Source organism: Mchenga conophoros, linkage group LG22 (genome assembly GCF_057382185.1).
Source record: "Mchenga conophoros isolate Kocher_MC1m ecotype Shallow Benthic linkage group LG22, M_conophoros_male_GT1.1, whole genome shotgun sequence".
NCBI lineage: Eukaryota > Metazoa > Chordata > Actinopteri > Cichliformes > Cichlidae > Mchenga > Mchenga conophoros.
Genome location: NC_140546.1, coordinates 34,166,693 through 34,193,121, shown reverse-complemented (window position 1 = coordinate 34,193,121; position 26,429 = coordinate 34,166,693). Strand labels below are relative to the sequence as shown.

The window sequence follows — 26,429 nt, the reverse complement described above, 5'->3', positions numbered from 1 at the left end:
GCAATTATAGAATTGTTGATAATTAATGGCTGCATTAATGCAGCTGTGACAGTTAATAAGAAAAGCCCCCGTGGTTTGGTATCTTCTTCCAGTCACAATAGCTGAGAAGTCAGAAAATTAGACACCAGTAACGATTTCCCCAAGAGGTCGTTTAACAGAGTGTGACTTTCAAAATGTGTCCAAAGGCCAAAAGCAGCCAATGGAAATATCCCCTCGCAGCTGATAGTTTGGTACCAACATACATCTATGTGTCACAATGATTTATTGCGCGTTGGGATCTTGTACTAATAACACACACACACACACACACACACACACACACACACACACACACAGAGAGAGAGAGAGAGAGAACAAACTCAGTTGAGTTAACTGTGTAAAACAGGGATGTCAAACTCATTTTTCAGAGGTTTAACTCCACACTGACTTCCTGCAAAAATCTCAATATAAGAAAAAGGAGGAACTTCAACAGCACATCTCACGTTTTACTTCATGATAGAGACATGTGGCTCTATTTCATGAAGGAAATCTGTCTGCACGACTCTTTGGGACTTAATTGTTAAAGGTATACCTGTCAAATTACAGAAAAGGTTTTAGTAGCTCACACCACAGACTGTACTGTAACTAAAAAGAAGGCAAAGTTATTGTTAATTCACAATAAGGTCCTATTTTATTAATTATTTTAGCATGAGCATATTGTAAAAAGACAGAAATTTCTATAGTAGATTGTCACAGTCTGGCTGTGTTGCTAAAAAGGACTCAAGTGCAGACCAAAACTATGAAACGTGACGTGGATTAACAGAAAACAAGCAGTTTATTAAGGCTGGCAAAATAAATACAAACAAAGGGCATGGGTGAAACTAAATAATAACCTAAACTGGGTGAACTAAAACTAAAACATGAAAAAACCCGAAACATGGTGAACTGACATGGATACCTGAAGATGCGACGTGACGAGCAGACGACCTGACAAGGAATGACTGAAAACGAAACTAAAACTAAACACAGAACACAGGAACACAGGACTTCTTCAAAATAAAACAGGTAACATAATGAGATGCAGACATGAGAACATGAACTTGACAACACAAGACACACAAACATGAAACACATGAAGGGCAAGGGAGACTTAACAGGGGTTAAAAACACAAGGGGAAACTAATAAGCAAATGAACTTAGATAGCCTAATGAACTTAAACATACCATGAACATCAAAATAAACTAAAACTCAAAACGCTGGGTCAAAAGACCCAGGATCGTGACATAGATAGTGAAAAAAAAACCAAACTTTTCTGTCATTTAATGTTTATCTATTACTTTGGTGTACTGTGAAGAATGTTGCAGAGGTATTTCTCATTAGGAAAAGCTGTAAACGTTATGAAAACACAGTTAGAATTCCAAAATGTGCGCCCTCCTTCATATTTTCCATGGAAGTCCAGTGGGCGAGATTGGAGTCTCTAACCTGATTTTTAGTTTTAACACACCTGCTTTGAAAACACTTGATTTAAAACCTTCAGCAGCAAGAGACTCGGAAGTACACGAAACTCCAAAAGCATGTGAAGGCAGCACATCAAGTTGCTAGGTTGGTATCTTAGCAACCCCAGACGCCTGCGGTCTGACTGGACAGTTTGACTGGACTTTTCTGGGGTTTTGAGACAGGTTTTGAGCTAGAACGATGGACGTTTCACTCGAGGCAAAAACCAAACCGCTGGCTACACTGTCAGCCTTCAGCTACGTCACACCGCGAAGAAATGAGCCCAAACAAATGTCCTACTTTAACAACGAAGCGAAGGTAACACTGGTTAGCTAACAGAACCCAGCCAGTTATATTTATTACTGAGTGTTATTTAGGATAACGCTCAGTTATAGTTATAGTTATAGTTATAGTTTGTATCTATAACTATAACAATTAACAAAATCTCCAGTTAACAAAATTGGGAATATTAACGCGGGTTAATACATTAAATTGTACCTACTTAAAACTCCTTTCTTAATAAAGTTGCGTTGGTGCTTTTGAACTCCTTTTGAATTATAAACTATATAAAAACGGTTCACCACTCACCCTTTGTATATTTATACATGTATTATGTATTTGCTAGCACTCTTGCGTTCCCCTCTACTATTAACACCTACTTCTCATTGCCCAAAGTGACAAAAAAAAGCATCTCCTTCCACAACAGGAAATACTTTGAATGCTGGACTCTTTCTTCTCCACATTTAGGTCTCAGATGTGTCCATGTATGACCGATTACACAACCATGTTGAGGGTTTTGATATGTGGCTCCCCCGGGATGACAGAAAACACTGGAAAGGAAGAGGACTTGACATAAATAAAGAGGTAATGGTCACGTAATGTAGTGCATACACCTCTTACGGATGCAGAAATACGGGGCATTTAACAAACATTAATTGCATTAAACAACTGCCGCAGACTCCAAGGACAAAAAATATGGAGTTAAAAATGAGAATAATAATTTAAAAATGTTTCATTTTTTTTCTCATTAGAGCATGATGACAGTGTTCTATTTTAATTCTTCTGTTTCCACTGAATGTAATTGTAAAAATATAGACCTACCAGAGCCAGAAGCACATACTGCCTGACCTTTCTGAAGTCAGAGGTTCCTGGTGTTAACAGAGCTATTGAAAAAGCCCACCCAGAGACACCTTAGTGCCCTCGATAATAATGAGCAGCATGTGTATTTCAGTTTTCCCAAAGACAACAGGGGATAGCTCATACAATTTTGGAGGGCAGCTTTCATTTCTGTCAGTGTGGGACGTAGCAATAAGAAAGAGACTAAATCGAATCTAATCAGAGGAGCAAACCACGATAGTTTCATTAAGTGCAAAAATACCTTTACTTCAACCGTCTTACTGATCAGAACAGTAGCAGGTTTAGTTATCGACCTGAAGCTGTACACTTCAAAGCAACAGATTCACTGGTCTGGTTTTGGGGTTTAAACAGTTAACAGTTAGTTGTTGTTATAGCATTGTTATCTAATGGACACACCCTAGATGTGATGTTTTTAATAGCAAAGAGCCACAATTTTACTTAATTTGCATCTTGTAATAAAAGGTGGAAATATAGCTGTATTATAGGAAATAGTTATATTGAGGTGATAAAGCTGTCCTGGTAGCAGCAGCTCAGAAATATGTTATACAAGGTGTTCAGCTGTATGTCCAGTGAGTGGTGAAGTGTGTGGTCACTAACCACAGCTACAGTCATTTTTTTCAATGAATTCTGTCTTAACTGATGGAGAAATCCATAAACTGTGTCTGCAGCAGCTGATGGAGGAATCCATTAGCTACATCTGTAACAGCTCTGGCGTGCTGATTCAAACAGCAACAGGAATGATGAATCCTTTCAGCAAGTAATACGGACACGTTCCAACAGCTAGCAGTTCAGTATTCATGCCACAGACACATTCCTTCTGTGCAACGCCTCCACATTTCTTTTTACCGCTCAAATTAATGTCTCTGTTCACCTGAAAATCAGGTACAGTTACACTGTGGTCCTTATGAAATGTAAGACACAAAACCAGCTATGTGTGTAACAATTAGCAAGAAAAAAAATCAACTTCAGCAGGAGATAATGTTGTTTAAAAAAAGGCTGCCTGGTGCCAGAAAAAAAATAACTAAATCTAAATGATCAGTGATGGGGTTATTTTATATGTATATGTATATCTGTGTGTGTGTGTGTGTGTGTGTGTGTGACATTACCTCAATGTAACTTTGTCATATGAACATAATTGCTGTGGAAACCTCCTGCTTCATGTTTCCCTAAACTTCCTCTTTTTAAAATATGCAACTTTGTGGAAAGAGAAGTCCAACACATGCATCACAGCTAGCGCAGCTTTAACACTTCTTCCATGTGGCCATGCTGCTCCCTTCCAGGAGAGGTCCAGAACTGTGCCGGTGCTGTCCTCGTCAGAGTATGGCCGTCGTCCCGCTCCCACACTCTACTTCACAGAGAGGCAGTATGCGCGTGTAGCCTGCATTAAATCTGAAATCTACATGAAAAATGGGATCTTATGGAGTGTGGAAGAAGGATACGGATCAGTGAGACCTTCTTAAAAGTCTGACGTATCAGTGCATGAAGGCGTTTTTTTCTCACTGTGGAAACTCTAATAATAAACAATGTTGTGCTCTGTAGATTGTTTAGTAAAAGAATGCAAGTGTAAACATTTAACCCACTGACATAACTGTTGACTGTAGTAGCAAGACAGATTTTTATTCTTAATGACTAGAAAAGACCTTTATTTTCTACGAAAGTCCACCTACATTTTCTTCTTCAATCAGCATGAATATAATGTTTCAGTCGAGACTGAAGTGAATCATAACGTATTTCCCAGATTTAGTAGGTGAATTCTCTGTATGGCTCAAAGATTAGATTTTGTTTTCTGACTGCCTTCTTGTGTGATGTTTGTTTTTACACTCTGGGTGTCAGGAATAATGTGAATTTTTGTAATGGGATTTTGTATGGAGCAAATTTGAAAGGTTGAAGCCAGCGTTGGAGTAGCTGGCCAGTTTCTCTCAGGTACTGATCATTTGAACAACCCATTCTTTTTAAATTAGCTTCTACATCAGTGTACGCTGCACTCCCTGCATTTGATCTGTTTTTTTCTTACTGTTTTTTTTTAGTTCACCTCGCCTTACATAAATGCATTTTTTTTACCTCACTAACCTCCTCGGTTCACTAAGTTCTCAGATTCTTTTTGTGTATAAATACTAAACCCACGCAACAGAGATCAGCCTCCTACACGATAAGATTATTTTTGAGTGCAGACAGCTCTCATTTGCTTCTGCCTTTGTACTGTGGCTGAAATAGAGCTCTTATTCTTAGAAACTTGACAAGATTTAAATGTATGTGGTGCTAGAACTGCAGTGATGTTAGGGAGCTGTTAGAGGAGTTGGTGTTTCAAGGTTACAGTGACAAGAAATACCCCGCCCCATAATATTTCCTGGTGTTAGTCCAATTTATGAAGTCCAAAGTCTATTAGCCATCTACCACAACTCTACCAGGCTCTTGTCCGTATTATGTCTTTTGTCCTGTCTGTCTCCCCCAACCTCAAACAGTCCATAGCTGCCCCTTTCTGAGCCTGGTTCTGCTGCATGTTTCTTCCCGTTAAAAGGAAGTTATTCCTTCCCACTGTCACCAAGTGCTTGTTCATAGGGAGTGGTCTGATTGTTGGGGTTTTCACTATTATTTTAGGGTCTTAACCTGGCAATACAGGCTGATACAAGTGTTGTGATTTAATGCAGTATAAATACAATTAAATTGAAATGAATTAAAATGAACTTCATGCTTTCATCTGTTGACAGTCTTTATGGACATGCTCACTTGCTTTTCCAGCAGCACTCAGCACACCTGCCCACAGCACTTAGAGTACTACCGAATGGTTTTACTGTCCATGTTATTACTGTACATGATTGACCAGTCAACTCACCTGATCTGTACCTCACACTGTGGTGTATTATTAAACTACTACAAAAGGAAGACAGGAAACAGACGAGGTGAAGGCTATGATCAAGAACATTTTAGCTGTGCCATAAGCCATAAGAGCGCTGCATTGATCCTGGAATTAATGATAAACGAGCCTCAACCAAGCACTGAGTGTAGAAATATATATATTTTTCAGAAGTTGGTCATTTCTATATTGTAAAGCAGTTTTGATTTTCATCTATTGTGTATTGAATTTCTAAATCTCAGGAGCCATAAACCACAATGATATTTTCTAAAAGATTTAAAATCTTTGCAATCGTGAGCAATGAATATAGAGTATATGAACGGTTACCTTTTTATGAACCTGTACATATATAGTACATATATTTATAGCAAAAGATGCTCAAAATAAACATGAACAGATGTTCAAATAATCACTATCAAGCTTGTAATGACATTGAGATTAGCTGTTGGTTATCAGGGTTTTGACTCTTGGCTCTGTGCCATGTCAAAGAGGTAAAAAGTTCCTAATATATGTAAGTTGAAACCTTCTGTTTATGAGGGGCAGCCAATCAAGAGAAAGCTAGCTCAAAGGAAGGTGAATGGCAGAGTGAAATACTGAGCTTCACCATAGCTCTGAGCAGGTAAACACTCTAAGGGTTATTTTGAACTGTGATTCAAGCAGCGTAAGACTAAAGATACAGAACTGGAAATGAGCATCACAACTTTAAAGCTAATGAAACTAATGAGCTACTGACTCCAGTGAATACTTCGTGTGTTTACAGTGTGACAGATCTTTTATCGTGCTCTTCTGTTTAGAGCACTAAACCAAAGACAGACAAAGGACGTCAGTTTATATACAAATGTTTAATGAATAACAAAAGAATGGCAGTGGACATTTACACACATGCGGTTGGTTTGGTTCCAGATGGATTATAAAAAAGAAACCTCTACTTTTGAGCCCGCGCCTGAGTCCACCTGCTCGAGTGGGACACAAACGCGGCTCTGTAGTTATAAATACAAATCACAGGTTCTGGCAAACTAACCATCACGCTGGCATTTTGTTGGCAACAATAGCTCTAAATGACAATAAACTGTTGTAACATCCATTTGCAATAAAATGGAACAAACCGGCTCACATTGCCAACCAAGCGTAGATAGGGAAAAAACAAAAAACAAAAAACCACAGCTCGGCAGGCGGCTCAGTTTGCTCGAGTGTAAGGCTCTGAAGCACAGCAACACTGGCATGGGTAATTAGCTCCACACCGCTACTATTGTACAGACGGGTGACTGCGGTCCTTGAGAGCTGCACTAATTTAGCAAACCTCCCTTTGAGTCAGGCACTCCTTTAGACAGTCAAGTGACCCCTCAGAGTGAAGTCCTTGTTACACTTGAGATGTGAAAACCATCTTAAGTGCAGCCTTGAAGGACTGCGGCGGTGCACCTTGGCTCCAGCTTACACTGTGCTGCTAAGGACAAAAGTGGTTCTTTACAATCATCTATCCGTCGTGCTGCTGGCTTCTGGTAATGGGTTTTACTTAACAGAGAATGACAAATCACTTCTACGGCCACTTTGTGTGCGCAATTGTGTCGTCAAGTCTATTTGTTCGGTTAGCGTGGCGTGCTCAAGGCATCACGGTCCCTTGTGACAGAGATCTGGTCATCTCTGTGTGAACAAAGTAGGTCTTCAGCTCTCCTTTACCCTTCACATTGATGATGCCGCGACATGAACACATGTACCCTAATTTTGTTAAGATTTCACGTGTCTCCTCTGTTACCTGCACAGAAGGACGAGATGTGATTAAAAAAAAAAAAAAAATTCAATAAAATTTGGCAAGAAATACAAGAGTGCTTTGGAAGACATCCCACCTGTATTTTTCCCAGTAACCCAGTGGTTTCCATCCTACTGGCCACATTCACACTGTTTCCCCAGATGTCATACTGAGGCTTCTGGGCCCCAATTACTCCTGCAATCACTGGCCCATGGTTTATGCCTTACAAATAGACAAAGCAGTTAACATTTCAGAATGATTACACACCTTTATGTAAAGTGAAATCTGTGCCGTGTTCATGCTACGAGGAAGAGCTCTCACCGATCCGCAGTCTGAAGTCATTAAAAGAGTGCTTGTTGATGACATCCAGCTTCCCAACGAGAGCAAATGCAAACTCCACCATTGTGCCAATGTGCATGTACTGTCTGTCGTGTTCCTGAGGGTAATGAAGAGAAAACAGTCACAGGGGACACTAGTGCGAGATTGTGACTGTTTATGTTTTTAAAGTGATAGTAGCTTGGTTTTACACTGGGCAGTAAACGCTTTGGAGATGAAGTTTACAGCAGCACAGCTGGATAGCAACAGAAACAGGTTGCTAAGCCGGTTACGGTTGGGCCATAATAAAATGTTAAATTTATAGTTTATTACACCTAGCCAGCATTTCCTACATGAAAATACTTCCAAATCTCAATGCTCTTACAAGATGTTCCCCTTATTTGTTGTCGCATAGCTTAACTGAGTAATATTTCTGCCTCGCAAGGGTTAAGGCTTTTAATTTAATTGTCTAATTTAATAACTACACATATCCCTAGTATCTGGGGAATACTTGTCTCTGTAACACCACAAAAAGGGGTTAGGAGTAAGCTAGTTTCCCAAACTTGCTGCTTAATGAGTTAATGCTAAAATCCTCAAAACCTTTTCATGCCCAGATGTAAGGCAAAGCATTTAAAGAAGATAAATCCTGGTTCTCTACACAGAACAAATGATCTAGCCAGGGCTGTGACTGATCTGCTCTCATTCCATTTTCATTTATAATACTGGAACAAAAACACTTGATTCAAAACAAAGCTAATCCCCCCATGTTATTTACTGATGTCATGTACAGTATTGTGCGATCAAGTGGGTTTTTTTTTTTTTAGCTTTACATGCTTCTTTATCAGCAAGCTGGAAACATTAAAAAGTGACAGAGTTGGCAACAGCTGATACAATCAGCCTGCAGCAGTCCAGCAAATCAGCCATCAAAGAGACGCCTGCTTCTGTCTGCCCCTGTGTGAAATCAGCTACGCATTGTTATAAAAATTACCAAGGATTCTGAGTGCAGAGCGCTCTTATCCCTGCAGACTACATTATGTGCTCTGCTAGAAGATGCAGGTGCAGCAACAGTGACTGGGGGTTTGGGTGGCTGGTGGGGGCTTTGCAAATGTCAATTAAGCACATTTCCACCAATCAGGAAGGTTTTTTTTCTTTTAAACAAAGCACAGTGCTGCCACATTTCTGAACGATGATCTAATTTGCTTACACTGATGTATTCAAAGTGCAGTAATGAATCACTGGTGCTTGAATGATATGCAGATTGTCTGGAGCAGCAGTAAACACTGTGTGGCTCTTTGTGAATGCAGACGTGTGTAGAAACTTGCCTGTGCACAATCTGGTCCTGGCGTCACGTTGAGTCCAGTCGCAGCCATGTAGGTAGAACCGATGGTCTTAATCTTCTCCACTCCGCTGAATTTTGGCTTGGACAGCAGCTGCGGGCGCAGGAGGAAAAGAGCCCATTATATTACATCTACAAGAAGCAGGAAATAGCGGTGGCTTTCAGCCAAACGCTGGCATTTTCTTCTGCTTTCCCTGCTACTTTAGAGCATAATAACCAAGTGTGATTGCTTCTCAAAAAAAAGCAGCAGGGGAAGGTTATTTTTTTCTTTTTCGTTTTTTCCTTTTTCCATTGTGACTGAGACAGCAAGGATGATCAATATGAGAGGAGTTTACCTCATCAAAGTCTGCTATGATCTCGTTGAGAAGACGGAGACACTCCAGTCCCTCCTTATTGACATCAGACTCAGTATAAAACTCTTTGAAATCTGGGATGGAGGCGAACATCACACACACCGACTCGTACGACTGATGATAAAGGTCCTGGTAACGAGCGAGAAGAAGATAACGGCTCTATGGGTTGTATTGATCTGGCACAGGTGAAGGAAATCTATGAGCTGAATAGCTCGTGCTGAACAATGACACCGACTCTTTAAATAAATACGAAGAAGCTTTAATCATGTCGGCGGGGGGACTCTGGGTGTTTGCAGGAGCAAAATAGTAACAGCATTCATTACAAGACAGACAGAAGTAAGAGCAGAGCAACTGAGGTGAAGCACGGGAACGGAAAGTATGTTAAGCAAGTAGGCCACGTCTAATACAGCGTCTGTGGAAAGAGTGAAATAACAGAAATCAAAAGGGAATGTGTTTATTAAACTCCACTGGGAAAGAAAATGATTTGAACAATATGTGACAGATAAGGAATATCATTATAAAGGATATGTGTTAACAGCACATATAAAATATGCAGTTTTTATCATGTATTTTTCAGTCAGTACCACGATAGTCAAAAGAAGATTATTTCCATCTGCACTGATTTATGCTTGGTGGTGTGTGCTATTCTAGTAGATTATCATGAAGATGCCAACCACGAAACAGAGGAAACATTAGTGACGACAGATATGACCCTAATTAAGTCAAATATAGCATTAGGAGGTAATTTATTTTATTTTTGATATTTTTTTGATTTATTGATTAGCATTCAAATATCTCAGTGAATACAGAATAAAGATTACCACAAAGCAAGAAAGCGCGAGACAAGGGTAGACAAAGGTATTGGCTGAAGCATATGCTTATTACGCCAACCCTTTTAACAAAAGATCATTTAGCATGCAGCTCCTGTACACAGGGCTCGAAGCAAAGCTTAAAACAAAGCAAAAACAAACAAACAAACAAACAAAAACTTTCCACCTTAGATAAGTAACTACATCAAAGCAAAACAACCAAGAGTTCCAGTATTATTATTTTTGCTCTTTTCATTCTTGATTTATATATTTTTCTAATACTTTATTTTTAAACTTGTTTTTAAACAAGGAAAATGAACTCCACCTTTTTAAATCACTGTCATAACTATTCCACAAGTTATCTCCTCTAACAGAAACACATCTCTGCTTTATGTTTGTCCCAGGTGGAGGTGGGTAATCAGGTGGAGGTGGGTTGCAAAGTGGCTTGCAGGTGCACAGCATTGGTGGGAGGACTATGAAAGCGTAGACCTCATTCACAGAGGATTAGAGACCAACCACTGGTTGCTGGGAGAAAATATAACCTTCCTGACCAGTTGGCAAGTGGTTGCTGGCTGTCACAGGTTGATATCGGTCACAATGTGGTGCTGCACTGAAAACCTCCTTGCGATGACTTCTGTTGCCAGCAGATTGCCATCATCACCTCTAGCTTGTATGGAAGATGCCAACTTGTTTGCAAAAAAACTACTGAAACTTAAAAAAGTGGAATGCAAAATGGGAACAAGGAATGTTCACCTTCAGAGTAAAAGTTGCATCTTACTGCTGCAAGGTTTAGGTGAACAGTTCCCATTTCCATATATTAGCCGTGGCCAGTTTCACATAGCGACAGCCAGAAACCTTCCACAACTACCCACCAACCGACTGGGCCATACTTAGTTTTCCCTAGCAACAAGTGTTTCCCAAACAGTCTCTGACTGGTCTCTAGGCCTGTGAGATGGGGGCCTATGTGAAATTTGCTCATTGGGTCTTTAGAAGGGTATCAGCTGTATCTATGGTGATGGGGCGGACATCAGGATCAACGTATCTTCTGGGATAACGGCTGAGCTACCTGAACTACCTCTTTACACAATTAGTTTGATATTTTGTATTTTTCTGCATGGTATATATGAAATAAAAACAACTATATTAGCTTAAGCAAGAAGATTTAAAACAGCGGGAAACAGGTTCTTTTCTAAGTACTAAATCTCATTTCAGTACTTAATATTTCTGGGAAGCCAGTGTTTTTTGGCCCAATTCAGTAATTTCCTGGGGAAACTGCTGATTTCAGAACATAACACTCACAATGTGCTATTCTTTACTCTTTTCTTTTCTTTTTTTTTTGATTAAAGCCTTTCACCTCCTGAAAAAAGGGTCGGGAAAAGAACAAATGATGCAGGGATGTTACTCGAGGTGAAAAGATGGGTGCATTAAATCTCATTCTCATTTATTGAGTCATAACTCATTCGAGTCTCAGCACACAGTAATGTGTATCCTAATTTTAGGTTCACTGCTGGTTATTGTAATTAAATGTCCATAAATCTGCTAAAAAACTGCGGAAGGCTTTACCTTCTATAGTACTAGTGCTAAAAATGGGTACACTTGAACAGGAATGCATAACAATACAGCACTCTACCTCATTTTTCCAGTTTCTCCCCAGGAAGTGTTCAGCCACGTGAGCTGGTAGGACGTTCTCCAGCAGAACCCGGTTGAGGTTCTCCATGGTTTCGATCTCCTCACACTCCCTCTTGAACTTATCCCTCCACAGGAAGTCTAACCTACAGTAATATTCATTCTGTTACAGGAGGACACAGAGTAAAGAGACACCAGCGTCATTCACACCCAGCACTCTCTCAGTAGAAACTTGAACCAAAAACAGGGGAAAAAACAACTAATACACAGAGAAGAAAGCGAATTTTAAATTAGCGTTAATTGTAAATATTAATTTTTTATAACACAAATCTAATCACAGACAGGATGCTGTAAAAACATCTTCCATATATTCGTCCACGATATGGGAGCATTTCTCAGCGACCGGCTGCCCGTATCCCATTCTAATCATCGCCACTGAACGGAAACTTCATAGGCTATCTCGAGCAACCTCACCGACTGAAACTAAAGGGCATGCTTGGTATTCATAGAAAATTAAAGCTCCAATAATACAACAATGAAACAATGCGTGAAGCTCCGCTATGATGGCTCAAGGAAATCGAGAACAGACAGGGCTGTTTTGCATAAAAGATAGCCACTGCTTTTTTTTGTTTTTTCTGCTCTTTGCTTTTTCAAGCTTGAGGTAGTTTTGAACCGTCTAAATATGTCAGGAAGATTCATATAGGGAGGTCAAAACATCCCAGGAGTGTGTGTGTGTGCATCAGGCAGCATCCCCTGAACGCACCATCATTATGCTCTCATGTATGTGAACGCTGCAGGCTTCTTGTGGGCTGGCCCCTACGGTGTGTGTTTGCGTGTGCGTGGGAGCATTTTTAGTGTCCTTCGAGATGTACTTCATGTGTGTGGTTCGTAGTCTGGATGATGTATGTGTGCACTAAATAAGTTTCCCCTGAGATTAAAGTATGATGCCTATTTAGAAGACTAACAGCGCTGAGATCTTGCGCTATAGTGTTGATAGCCTGAGGCTGAAATGCAAATACAGAGGAGCTTCTTGCCCTCTGAGGACAGCAAGTCTGAACCACTTGTCACGGCGAGTGAGAAGAGCCGTGTGAAAAAAGGAAAAAGAGAAGAACTGTGACACCACTTGTTCGTGCGCATGTATATATGCGCCTATGCACAGTATGAGTATGTGCAGTTTTGTGGCACAATAAATTCCAGTACCTCTTTTAGGCTGAAAAAGTAGGCCGAAAGAAGTAGAGCTCATATCAGATGCTGTTTAGAAACCAGCTAAAAAGCCTGTAAATGAGTTTTGCTCCATTGTGCAGCTGTTCTTCAGGGATGAATTACAGATGCCTTGTTTACAGTAACCTGCTTTCCCCTCTCTTTGACTAAATGCCTGGGAAAAGCCTCATTAGAGCTAAAGATGAAGAATTTGTAAGGCAAATTTCTTAATAGCAGCCTAAAGCATATACAGCCAACTCCAGTGGAAAATGTGGGCAATACCACTCGAAAGACCTTTTGACCTGTTTTAGAAATGATATTTCTCAATAACCCAAAAGCATTGTTAAAAAAAAATAAACCCAATTACCTCATGATCTGTACGTGACAAAGAGTTTCACTCAGCAAAGTTGTGTTTCCATAACAAAGTCCCCCCTCTTTTCTGCTGAGAGTGACCCAGAATGAGAACAACACAGGGAGCTAGTTTGGACCAACTGTGCCTCTCAGAGGAGCCCCAGTTTGGGTACTAAAGCTCTTGTGGCTGTCCTTCTGTCCCGAACATCAGCTTTGAGGTCAGAGATGATGGATGGTATACCTCACAAAAAAAAAAAGAAGATAAAACACAAACACCCAATGTGTGTCAGATGAGTTTGGGTCTTATGAAGTGAGGATGGTGGGCACAGAGGAGATGGAGGCAGTGGGCCAAACTGGCAGATCTAATGCTCCAAAGATATTTTGATCTTTCTTTATAATGAGCCAAGTCCTCCAACACTGTTTAACTGTCTTTCATCTGTTCCAGAATAATTTCTACAAAGTCATAAAAGTCGTTCCAGAACGACCGGGGCTAAATTTCCCAAAAACATCTCTGCTCCACTGAGTCAGTCGCTGATTCTGCGATTGTGCTGAATGACCTGAAAAGAATCGTAGCGTTCAAAGGGAAAAAATTACACGAGACCACTTTGAGGAAGCTGCTCACCTGCCTGGCTAAGACCAGTAGCGTAATGAAGAAGATGAACAGAGATACAGAACCCATGGTCTTTAGATCCTTCAGGACTCCCGGTCTGTAAGGAGAGGAAAATGCTATAACAACATTCAGCATTTTATTCTGAAAATTCAAAAGCTTAATGCTCTCACACACAAACTGTGGTTTACATTATTCCATCACACATACACTCCATCCTACTGCTGGAAACAGCTACTGGTAAACCAGGTTTGTGCATGAATCCACATGAAAGCCCATAAAATGCAATTTTTCCTCCTGCTTCAGTAACATTTGGTAAAAGTATGGATACCGACTGTTATTTTAGAAATCACTGAGCCCCTTTTAAACTAAGGCCATAAATAAATAAGTTTTAACATATATACATAAACAGTATATTGCCAAATGTATTAAGTTATCTGCCTTCATATGAACTTGAATGACATCCCATTCTTCATTCATAGTTTAAGATGATGTCAGCCCACCCTTGTAGCTATAATGGCTTCCACTCTTTTCGGAATGCTTTCCTAAAGGTTTTAGGAGTGTGTCTATGGGATTTTTTGACCACTTCCTGAAGTGCATTTGTGAGGTCGGACGCTGATATTGGACCTTGGTCCTGGCTCAAAGACTCTGCTCTAATTCTACCCAAAGATGTTCTGTCAGGTTGAGGTCAGGGCTCTGTGCAGGCCGGTCAAGTACATCCACAACAAACTCGCTCATCCCTGTTGTGTTGTAACAGGAAGCGGCCAGCTCCAAACCGTTTCAAGAGTTTCTTTCATAGAACTAAGGGTCCCAGTCCAACTCCTGAAAAACGAACCCCCACCATAATCCCTTTTCCAGCAAACTTTACGCTTTATGCCGTTTTCCTGGCAACCGCCAAACCCACTGGATATCCAGATGAAGAAGTGCGATTCGTCAATCTGGAGAACATGTCTTTACTGCTCTAGAGCCCCGTGGCAGTGTGCTTTACACCACTGCATCCGACACTTTGCATTGCACTTGGAGGTGTAAGGCTTGGATGCAGCTGCTCGGCCATGGAAGCCTATTCCTTGAAACTCTCTATGCACTGTTCTTGATCAAATCTGAAGCCCATTTGGAGGTCTGTAGCAATTGGCTCTGCAGAAAGTTGGGGACTTCTCTGGACTATGCACCTCAGCATCTATTGACCCGAATCTGATTTTACGTGGCATATCACTTCATAGCTGAGTTACTGTTGTTCCCACTCACTTCCACTTTGTTATAATCCCACTAACAGTTGACTGTGGAATACTTAGTAGTGCGGAAATTTCACGACTGCTTAGGTGGCATCCTATCAATGTACCACACCGGCAACACATTCTTTCACAAATGTTTGCAGGAGCATTTTTTCCCTTGCTTTTATATAATTGTGGCCATAGAAGTGATTTAGATAGGTGGTGAGTGAATACCTTTGGCAATATTGGCCTAGACACAGGGTTTGTGACATTGCTTCATCTGTGTCTATGATACAACATGCATCTGTATGTTAAACGTACCAACAGCAGAGACAGAGAGAAAACACTTGTCGCACTTGTGGAAATGAGTATTCTCAGCATCAGCTCTAGTTACGTGTAACCACACTTTTCAGCGTGTAGTTTTCTCTGCTATTGTCACTAAGTAAAGTGGCAAAGTGAGTGTGTTTGTGTGTCGCTGGGTGCTAAGGTGCTGCTGCAGCTGCCTAGTTGTTAGATGAATGTGCAAATCTTACTGGAAATAATAAAAGCTGATCAGACATTTGCAGATCTTTCACAGAAAAGTGCACAGGGTGCTTAAGTCACGAAGCTGACACATTCAGATGCTGTCAAGGACTGTATGTCTGAGAGAGGACTGACTGACTGCTAGGTTTGGCCTTTTCTTTGTAACTGTTTGCTGTACAGCTTCTCTCACATCGATGTGGAGGGATTTTAGTCCACTCTTCTTTACAGTGTTGCTTCATTTCATTAAAATCTGCAGGCATTCGTTTATGCACAGCTCTTTTAAGATCTTACTATTTACTACTTCAGTCAGGTTGAGGTCTGGACTGATTGGGCCATCGCAGCACTGTGATTCTTTTCTTTTTGCTGCTTGTCTTAAGATAATTGTCCTGCATCACTCAGTTTGGGCTAAGCTTCAGCTGTCAGTAAGATGGTCTTACCTTTGTCTCTAGAATACTTGATATTACTTGAGTTGATAAGCTTTTTGTTTTGGTTAAGAAACAGTAATTCGATTGAGTTTTATTTTTTTAAGACTCTAGTTTTGAAGAAACAGAAAAGAATTTGGGAAACAATTAGCCCCCAAAAAATCAGTGTCCACAGTTTTTATAAATTGGCATAACTATGAACAAGCACTGCTAGATTCTTCTCTTTTGTATCTATTCATTTTTTGAAAACTTCCCTTATTATCCCATTTGAACCTTGTGTAAATTTTCACCAGTAGATTGTGGTCAGCCTAATTCTGGTTTTACTGCCCCTCCTAATTTAAGTTCATAATCCTAGTAATGGTAGATGATAAAGGACAAACACATTTTAGTTAGCCAAAAGAGAGAAAAAACATTAAGGTTAGACTGAAACCCATAGCAGTCATGGCTATGGGGTCCAGAAAACAGATGAGGTCAATTAAACATTATGCAGTGTTTTATATTTGGACCCCTGGCTGTGGTTCATCTGTAGGAAGTGTACTCAGACAGCAAAGTGACTCTTGACCTCTAAGTTTTTCCCTATTGAGTCAGCTGTTTACCTCAGCTGTCAGTGTTGGGTGAGAAACATCCACTTTTTATATTGTGGAGGAAGCTGTAAAACTTTGTGAAGGGACTCTGAAACGAACGAGTTGATGAGTCAGCGAAGCTCACTTTTGACTGAGTTGTTGAGGATACCCCGATCTTTTCTATTCATAACTTCTGCTGTTTTTGCTTTTGTTAGCTGCTGTTGGATGTCTAATCTGTTGACAATAGGTAACTGTGACAACTTGAGGAATAAATGAGCATGTTTATGCAAATGCTCATGTGTTAGAGCCTTGACTTTGGTTCAGGAGGTCAGGCTTGAGGTTAGGAACAAGATGACATTTTATCAATACTGCTTGTCTCTTTCTTTTTTTGGTAAAGGGGACCCTTTCTCCGATGATAAAATACAGGTATAATATTTCATGTCTGCAGTTTAAAAGGGCAGGCATGAATTGAAATGTGCCTCCACAGCATGCCCAGGCCTAAAACTTCCCTTCTCCTCCCCTCTCTTCTCCTAACGTACTTTGTATGTGGCTGATGTGTAGTCATATAATTACAATCTATTTGGTCAGAAGGGAGATATCCTTCCTGGCCACTGTATTTAAAAACGGCAGAAAGCCTGCACCCACTCCTCTATATTTTTAATACATGAACTATAAATTTATCAACTTACTTCAATGATTAGTAGCTGTAGCTTCTAGCTCAACAGCCTGTGGATATGTAATCCTGTGCCTGTTATAACACAGACAGTACAACTAAAGTTCTCCTTCAAGATACTAAAGTGGAAATTACTATTTGTCAGCCCTGGTCTGTTTCTTTTTTGTTTTTCCACTTCATTGCTATTCTTATTTACTTGCCTCCGTGCTCTGGCAAAAGCAGTATTGTCTTCATGCTAATAACAGCTGAGGTGAAGAAGACAAACAAAAGGAGAAATATCAGCTTGAGAAAAAAACTTTTTCTTTCCGCAGTCTCTCTAGGTGCCCTGGAAACTTTTTGCATAATGGGATTTTGTCAGCAGTGAGACTCTAGCTGTCAGTCAAAAGTGAATTGAGCTCCATCAACACAAACTGCTGCCATTCATCATCCCCATCTCCAGGGGTTACACTTGATCGACAGTCACATGGGATATCGCTGCCTCAGCATCAGTCTTCCCCCGTGGTCCGGTCTCATTAGTCATTTTAATAAGCTCTTTTCTACTGATGTGAGCAGGCTGCAGGGTCAGCGTGATGGAGGGTTTCAAACAGATAATATTAACCTAAAGTTGGCCTAAAAATGATTTCATCATTTCCTAAATAATGAAGCAGAAAGGATGTGTGGAGGAAGAAGGGAGAACGAGTGCATGCAGGTACCTGTCTGGTTTATCTGTGCGGTATAAGGCTTTGTTAAATCCATCCAGTAGAGTTGCATGTGTCTGCAGGATGATGATGTTGTAGATTACCACGGCGACCAGCATCACCACCATCTTCAGCTCGTAGTTGATCCTCAAGAACACGGAGCATGACACCAAGCCCAGTATACAGCAGTAGATAAAGTACTGAAAGAGAGTAAAGGAACATCAACAACAGATGACCCAATATGGCATGTGCTGTGTGACTGATAAGTTATATTGCATACTTTGATAAAAATGTGGGATACTTTTAGTTTTGTGAGGCCCAAATGCTGCCTTAAAGGGAGCACAGCTAAAACAGCTCGTTTCTGATAGACAATGAACTGAGGGGCTGCACCAAGGCTCACCTGTTCTACTAGAGTCCAAGAAAAGATACAGAGCTGGACACGAACACAACACAACACAACACAACACAGAGACACAGATGTCTCATTTTGCTTGTTTAGATGTCATTTTAGATGGCCGCAGTACTTTCTCTGCAGGTCATGTTGCTGACCTCTCACTGCTGTACTTACTGGCAGGTAAAACTTGTTTTTGCCTGTGTTGTCCACCATGTAGTCCAGCTGGCTGTTATTGGTTAGATTCACAGTTGGCAGGATGTCATCCACAGGTCCTCCAGGATCCTCCACAAAAAACTAACAAAACCAAAAGAGATCCAAGCAGAATACACAGAAAATAAAACATGTCAGGCGTTGACATTTCGTCAATGTCATTGTCAATACAAATCCATATAAAAATATCAATCAACAAATACATCAGTTTTTTTCTAAATTAGTTTCTGTCAGTCACATCACATGGGTCTCTAGCCTTTCTAAAGCTCTTTCCAAGGTTTTCTTTGGTCACTGGCTGCTTTTTCACTCCAGTCCGGTGCCAGACCATTTTCAGAGGGATGTGTTTGAGCACTTAACACTGACCAGTGAATCACTCAAGCATAAAAACGTGCCAAACTCAAGAAATGAAGCTCTATTTTCTCTACACATAACTGACAACTGAGCAAAGAACCAATTTAATTTGTATCTTTAGGCACTATGTTTTTAGCAGCCTGTCACAAAAACACATAATTTGTTCCCATTACTTTAGCTGAATCTATGAATATGGCAATGCCAAAGGTTACACACATTTTGACAGGAATAAAATAGCATTTTACCACGAAAAAGGTGATTCCAAAAAAAGATACTGATAACAACTTTGATTGCTATTTGAAGCTATTCATTTTTAAAGAAACTCTCTTATGATGAGAAATAGAACCAAGCCCACAAACCTGATTATGATTATAAATGGATTAGATTACTGTAACTTGAAGTAAGCTACATTTTTAACCAAAGATCTGTGTAATACTTTGCTATGGTATGACACCTGCATACCTCAACATCATGCACGAATTGAGTCCAGAGATGCACAAAAATAAGACTATTAGTTTATGAAAGTTCCTTTAGAAAATAAAGGCAAAGCCTCCAGTTTCATAAGTATATGTGAACATATCTGATGTATGAGCATCACATTCTGAAACATCTCCATTCTTCGTTATAGGCGTGAATCTGGATCAGTTCCAAGAGTTAATCTCTAATTCGGTGAAACATTGTAGCCTTGGGAGTGAATTTCCTGTTTCCATCATTGAACAGAAGTCATTCTAAGAGAAACATTTCAAGCTTTTGAAATATTCTTTTACACTTTGGCAGTAAAATTCTTTAAAGATTTCACCTTTATCGTTATTGTATAACATACATGTGTAATGCGCATATTCTGTGACACATTTCACGCCTGTTTCCTGCTGCATGCCAAATGATGCTGTTCACACTGACAGCGTGTCTATTTAACATTTGAAAGAAATCCCCCATTTAATCACCATAAGCAGGGACTCTCATGCTTGACCTGGACAACATATTGTATGGAAAACCACAACGCTAAAAAAATACAACCATCGCTTTTGGGAGAAAACCCTCAGCAGTGGTACAATTGACCTCCACAGCTGCTGTGGTGTAATCAAGTGGGTAAAAATAGAATAGAAACAGTAAATAATGAATGTGTATTTTTGATCTTGTGTATTTCTTCTACAATTTTCAAAGGAACAGCAGCTGACTGACACAGGTTGAATGCACTAACTAAAGGGAAATTCCTGAAATAGTCCAGTTTTGTGTGGAACAGTACAAACCCAGATTTTAATGACGGTCCCTGTTTTTTTGCAGAAAGTGTGCACCAGTGATATAAAACAGCAAGTTTTTTGTGTGTGCCACGGGAACTGTATTCTTGCTCTCTAATTACTCACATTGCCTGCAGCTACATGACATTTAGCTGCCAGGAGTTGAAGGTTTCAGGTGTAATTTGGGGGAGAAAAAGCTATTCTTCACAGACTTGTTTTATGTTATTTTTATTTCTTTGTGCATTACTCCTGTGTGGGTTGTTTTGGGCCATCGTAACAGTGTGAAAGGCTCACGTGTATATATATATTTGTGTACTCACATTTTAATGTTTGTGTACAGTGATGTGAAAAAGTCTTGTGAAACCCCAGTTTCTTAATGTTTTGCTAGGAAACTTTATTGAGACATGTGCAAACATACATGGAAATGAAGCTCATGGGTAAGTTCAATAAGGAAGATCTGTGATCAGTCATCTGCCTGCTTTCATTGGTCTTTGGCTGCTTTTCTGTTGACATTATGTACCGCGTTCCCACGCTGTCAATCTAAATAATGACATCATTACTCTATTCCAATCATCTTCTCGCCTGCCTACTTTGAGCCTATCAGCCTCCACTTTGTGTTCAGACTTTCTTTCTCTGAGACTTTCTTCACCACCACTAGTGTCTAGACTCTGGGAGGTCCTGTCCTAAATCCTATCACCGTTGGGATTCTGTTCTAACATGTTGGGTTGGAGTCTAATTACTAAATACATTAATTTCTATCTCAATACATCATGTCAAATTCTTCCAAGTGATCTCTCTGTTATTGAAATACAGGTTATAGTTTAGACAAGTCTAACAAGCTTATTGACATGAGTTGTGGATCAGGACCCTGAATGCAGACTTAGCATAGGCAGGTGAGATGGAAATTAAAGCATACCTTTATTGAATGGCAGCTGAAACAGTCTAAAAATAAAGGGTAACAAATTTAGGGGAAGAAAGGAGAGCAGGAACAGAACTAACTGAAAATGCTTAAGAAGGGAAAACCAAACTAAAAGTGACTGAAAATATTACAAGTGTAAATAACAGGATCTAAGGCAGACTGGACACACCCTGCGAGGGGTAAAGAGATTTACTGATAAAAGAGAAAGGCCTGATTGGGCTCATATGCACACACAGTAGGGAATAATGGGAACTAGAGGCAGCTGTAGGGAACACACAGGTGCAGACAAACGGGGGAAACAAGACTCGGGGAAAGAAAACTGAAAAGCCACATGAGACAGAGAGTACCAAAATAACACAGGAAATGACCAAACATGAGAACACCTAACACAGACGGAGACTTAACAATAAGAAAACACCAGGACATACAAGGACTGGACTGAAAGGGAGTGAAAAAGCATCCAGTGTTCAAAGAAAAATGTCAAAGATTTACAGTAAAGTCTTATTCCTTGGAAGGAAACCTCAGAGAGTGCCAACCTCTGCCATGCTCTGGGCAGTATAGTGCTGCCTTTTGTGCATACTCATTTTGTTTTCGTTGTCCCCTCTAAACATAATTTAAGACATTTGTAGTGCAGTAAAAACACATTTTTGGGTCAACTTGAAAGAATGGCTGGTGTGACATGTAAAAGTGAGGTCAGAGGTCAAACGTGACATGATATTTGGATGCAGACTTTAATGCATTACTTTAATGGAATAATTCCCATAATGAGTATCGTATCCTAAATGTTGCCAACACAAACAAAGGCAGAAGAGTTTTAATCACAGTTTTAAAAATTAAAGGCATTTTATCAAAGTTTGGCCTTATTTGACCTTGAAGACGAGGTCAAAGGTTCAAAGTGATGTGATATTTAGAATCCCCACATATTCACATTCCCTATATGCCCATATGTTGTCAATACAAACAATGGCAGTAAGAAACATAGTTTTAAATAGCTCTGTGTCGTATTATTATCACTCTGACCTTCGGATCAATCTATTGACCTTGAAGAAGAGGTTAGTGATCAAATGTGACATGATATTTAAGATACCATATTGTAAGATACTTTACTTTGATCAATTGTTCAATTTTCAACCACTAAATCATTAAGTTGACCTTGAAGACCTTGGTGGGGGATGACTTTGGGTTGGCTTATGTTTATGTTACGCACGATTGTCTTTCAGGAATGACCATTAAGGTTCAGTTTATGCTCTGTGGGCACCATTTCCCTCTTCGAAACAATCTGGGTATTCATAGAATCCATTATGTCGACCACATGATCAGGTTCACCAGTTTCTTTAAAACACCTTTCCACAGGAAGGGCATTAACCTCATTTCAAAACCTCTGATTGCTCTTAGAGAAGTATTCCTGTTTCTCCCACTTATAAGTTTTAAACTTCCATTGATCTACTTGCCTTTTAAGGTGTAAGGACATTTTTCTGACCTTTGATTTTGAGACAAGACTTGTATCTGGATTACTGAAGAAAATTCAATGTAGTTATAAAGTTCCCCAAAAGCTTCATTTATAAAAACACACACTGGTAAACGTCAGTTGTAGCAAGTGGTTAAAATTATTGTTACTATTAAGAAGGTTTGATTGCAACCCCGTGGCAACTGTTTTTCTGCTGTTCTGTCTGCAGCACTGATTTATTTCAACTTGACATAGTCTGCAGTGCACAAAAAACAACATAAAAATGTTAACCTCTGACCTCAAGGTCAGGAAATCTTGTAAATGCGATAACTTGAGAACGAGGCGACATAGGAGTTTCAAACTAGGTACATCTACTAGGAGGCTGAGTTGAAGTCACCGGTGAGACTTGTGAGATTCCCGGGCTTCGTCTTTGCCTGTTTTTGTTTTGTTGTTTTTGTTTGTGCTGCGTCACATTTCTGTGATAAATAAGTGGCTGCTGCCCTAAAAAACAAAGAAATGCTTGACAGGGGCTGAGGCAGTAACTTTGGGGGGGGGGGGGGGGGCTTAGCTAACGGTCAGCATGTTGTCTTGCACTTCGTCTGTTGGCTCCATGGGGGAACCTAAAGAAACTATTTTAGTAACGGAGATGATTTCTTCTTTTGTCACAAGGATGCTGAAATGTGAACGAGATGACAAAAACTTTGTGTACATAATACCGATTTCATGTAACATTTGGCATTAATCATCGTTATAAGCTATGTTTTTCTTTTTTTAAATGTATTATTGTTATTTTCCTCTAATGAAATGCCTTTTTTTCTTTTCTATTTTTTGAAAATTCAAAATTCACCAAATGGCCAAAGTGTAAAATACTGATATACATTGTACATAAAGAAAAATACGAGAGCAAATAATGAACACGGAGGCGATCGGAAGCGCTCACAGTTGGCAGTTAAGTTGATGCTGAATTTAACTTAGCAATTATCTATGCATTCTTTTGATCTGGAGAAATGGAAAGTCATGAAAAGCCTTCCATGCTCTGGGATGGCTGAGAGAGAGAGAGAGAGAGAGAGAGAGAGACTGTATGTATTGAACAGAAATATTTTTTATTTTATTTATTCTATTTTATAAAAGGTATATACTGATTTTTATTAGTTGGGGCAAGTAAAGTCTCATGGCTGTCATCGTCTCAGTCCCCGGTTAAGTCACAACGCTACAACAAGCTCCGCTTTGCAGAACACAGCAGGTTATGGCCTATATCTTCACCTTGTACAGTGTACCGAGAGCTGGGAGTCCACTGCTCCGTCTGAACCGCTGACCGGAGGGTGAGGAGGAAGATTGTAGCAGCAGTGGACTCCTTGCATCTCTTGTCAGTCTTGCACATAAACAGCGTGCGCGCGCACGCGCACACACACACACACACACACACACACACACACACACACACACACACACACACACACACACACATATATATACACTATCCATTTCCCACTGATGGATGTGTCTGCTTCCGTTTGCTGCTCACTGATTTGTACACTTTATCAATGTAACCAATTGTGAGAATAAACAGCATTATAAAAAAAAAAAAGTTAAAGTTTAAGCCAGTATTGGTGCAGTCTACTCAAACCAAATCATATAAATATCCGCTGTGCTACTGCAGCTTTTATCAGAAAATGCACGGCACAGTTATCTGACGCTTCAGCAGCACTTCCAAGAACCAGCAGTCAAACCACATTCACAACATTTAAAACTGGCTTCTCACCATGTTAAAGACAGCCATGACCAGCACGAGAGCAGTGGTCGTCATGGTGAGGACCAATCGCAGCCAGGGGTTATTGGTGACGATGATGCGAGAAGAAGTCGGAAACCATGTAAGAGAGCAGAAGGACCCCTTCCTTCCCTGCTGTGGATACAAAGAAACAGAGGGAATGACATGAAGGTGAGGAAACAGGGAGTGGGAGTGCTAAACAGAAACACTGCTTTCCTCTGGGGATTAATTAAAAATGATACTGTAAGCTGGAAAACAGTATATTTAAAACATCACATTTATTTTATTTATATACAGTCCAGGGTAGATGATTCCTAAGGCATAAAGATATAGCTACAGCAAGCACATGGCACAAGTTCAAGAAGGTCATTCATTCCCATGTGGTGTCTTGTGATATAGGAATAATTAGTGTGCGGAATTCAAAGAAAACAGAAAGATCTCTGAACTGGAAAAGTTGCATGCTACACATCCATCTGTTGTTAATATGAAGGTAATGCTGGCAGCAGGACCATCTTTGGACTCTCTTTTACTTAGAAGGCTGAGCAGTGTATTAAATTTGCATATGTGGTAGAATGTAATATACAGTAGAGCAGTGGTCCCCAACCTTTTTTGCGCCACGGACCGGTTTATGTCCGACAGTATTTTCAAGGACCGGTCTTTAAGGTGTCACGAATAAATATAACAAAATAAAACCAGTACCGGTACCCCAAAAAAAGAGATTTATTCATAACACACTGGAAACCGAGTTAACGATAAAAACGATAAAAAATCACGATGAAACCCTGAAAACCATAAATTTCACGGCCAAGCCTCAACTATCGCGGCCCGGTACCAAATGACTCACGGACCGGTACTGGTCCAAGGCCCAGGGGTTGGACCCCGGCAGTAGAGTGCAGTAATACTGTAATATACGGTAATATGCAATGTAAATATATTATGAGACAAGTAAACAGGAGGCAAGACTCACAGACATCTTAATGCATGCAAAAAACAACTAAATGGTATTAATAATGAGTTTTACCAGTGACCTGAGCTAAATGATAAACAGCAATAGATCCAAACATATGGGATTTGATTTTATAGTCAGAACTTATTGGTCAATTCAGTTCTATCTGTATAGCACCATATCACAACAACGGTCACCTCAAGGTGCATAATACTGTCTGGTAAAGACATTACAATAATACAGAGAAATCCCAACAATCAGACAAACACAAGAGCAAGAACTTGGCGACAGTGGAAAGAAAAACTCCCTTTAAACAATAAGAAACCTCTGGCACAAGCAGGCTCAGGCAGACGCACACATCTACCACGAACAGTTGGGGATGGGGGAGAGAGAAAGACCTCCTTATCTGGAGATGTGTTATGATTCCTCTGATAAAGGCTCCCTTTGCCAGATCCCTCACTGAGGCCAGTGTTGCCTTCACACATACTCATTCATGCTGTTCTAACACTATCACCTTCTAGGTTGGTGCATTTCAAACTGTGGCAGTTTTGGAACAGATGTGTGTAAATTAGAGGCCGACTGGACACCAGCCTGTTCCAATCACCGGCTTATTGATCAGTGCATGTCTAATAATAAGTTTAGATGCAGTAAAGGCCTTTGAAAGACTTCTATCCACTCTGCTCTGGCACACAGTACATTAGAGGGTTATGCAAGCAGAGCCTGGAGTGCCCACTAATGACCAACTGTCATCCCCATGTACATACACAGGGAATAATGCTGCCATTGGCTACGTTGGGCTTGCTTTTACATGCAACGAAAGCTCTACTAAGGCTTCGTTTTCAAATGGCAACCCCAAACCTGATTCGTAACAAGAGCAGAAAACCAATCAGTTGGTTTATTTCTTTAGAACAAGCAGAAACTAGCATTAATAAAAGGATAAGCTACAAAAAGACAGGTCTAGCAGTTTTATTAAATAGTTAAGAGGATTAATAATGATCCTTAATCAGCGTGGCTAGATATGGAATTATTTAACCCAGGTAGGATACTATTAAGTCTATTCTTTGCCCTATAGACCCAAGAAAAATCAAGACTGATGTGGATAATAACATAATAATTTGAACTTCTCAACAAGCCTGGCAGGGGAAAAAGAAAGCTACTCAAGAACATTGTCCTCCCTGGCTGCCATACAGAGTAACATTGATTTCTCTGAGGCCTGTTCAGATGGAGGATTCAATACCAGGAGGAGAGAGGGGGATTTTGACAATGGGGCATCTGTTTG

At 40.1% G+C, this 26,429-nt stretch overlaps 2 protein-coding genes across 3 annotated transcripts in view; one reads left to right on the top strand and one right to left on the bottom strand.

Annotated features, from left to right (window-relative positions):
• Window positions 1–1,577: 1,577 nt before the first annotated feature.
• Window positions 1,578–4,149, top strand: cfap90 (cilia and flagella associated protein 90). The gene is made up of 3 exons (XM_085261420.1): window positions 1,578–1,792; window positions 2,222–2,338; window positions 3,892–4,149. The coding sequence occupies exons 1-3, from the start codon at window positions 1,676–1,678 to the stop codon at window positions 4,069–4,071; spliced, it is 414 nt and encodes a 137-aa protein (XP_085117546.1). The 5' UTR covers window positions 1,578–1,675; the 3' UTR covers window positions 4,072–4,149.
• A 2,139-nt stretch (window positions 4,150–6,288) lies between these two features.
• The window catches only part of adcy2b (adenylate cyclase 2b (brain)), a 74,859-nt gene continuing 54,718 nt past the window's right edge, over window positions 6,289–26,429 (bottom strand). Inside the window, exons 16-25 of one of the 2 annotated variants that reach the window (XM_085261418.1) lie at window positions 24,199–24,339; window positions 18,446–18,565; window positions 17,893–18,077; window positions 13,825–13,909; window positions 11,656–11,814; window positions 9,199–9,345; window positions 8,850–8,957; window positions 7,534–7,648; window positions 7,310–7,434; window positions 6,289–7,218 (exon numbers count right to left, since the gene is read on the bottom strand). In XM_085261418.1, the coding sequence (XP_085117544.1) occupies window positions 7,066–7,218; window positions 7,310–7,434; window positions 7,534–7,648; window positions 8,850–8,957; window positions 9,199–9,345; window positions 11,656–11,814; window positions 13,825–13,909; window positions 17,893–18,077; window positions 18,446–18,565; window positions 24,199–24,339 (1,338 nt within the window). In that variant the 3' untranslated portion in view covers window positions 6,289–7,065. The remainder of the gene's footprint in view (window positions 7,219–7,309; window positions 7,435–7,533; window positions 7,649–8,849; window positions 8,958–9,198; window positions 9,346–11,655; window positions 11,815–13,824; window positions 13,910–17,892; window positions 18,078–18,445; window positions 18,566–24,198; window positions 24,340–26,429) is intronic. The other variant, XM_085261419.1, reaches the window with a different exon arrangement.

Excerpts from the sequence above, each read along its gene's own strand:
- cfap90 (XM_085261420.1), top strand. The coding sequence starts at position 1,676 with ATGGACGTTTCACTCGAGGCAAAAACCAAACCGCTGGCTACACTGTCA. Across the intron at positions 1,793-2,221 it reads ACTTTAACAACGAAGCGAAG|GTCTCAGATGTGTCCATGTA; the intron begins GTAACACTGGTT and ends CTCCACATTTAG. Across the intron at positions 2,339-3,891 it reads GACTTGACATAAATAAAGAG|GAGAGGTCCAGAACTGTGCC; the intron begins GTAATGGTCACG and ends GCTCCCTTCCAG.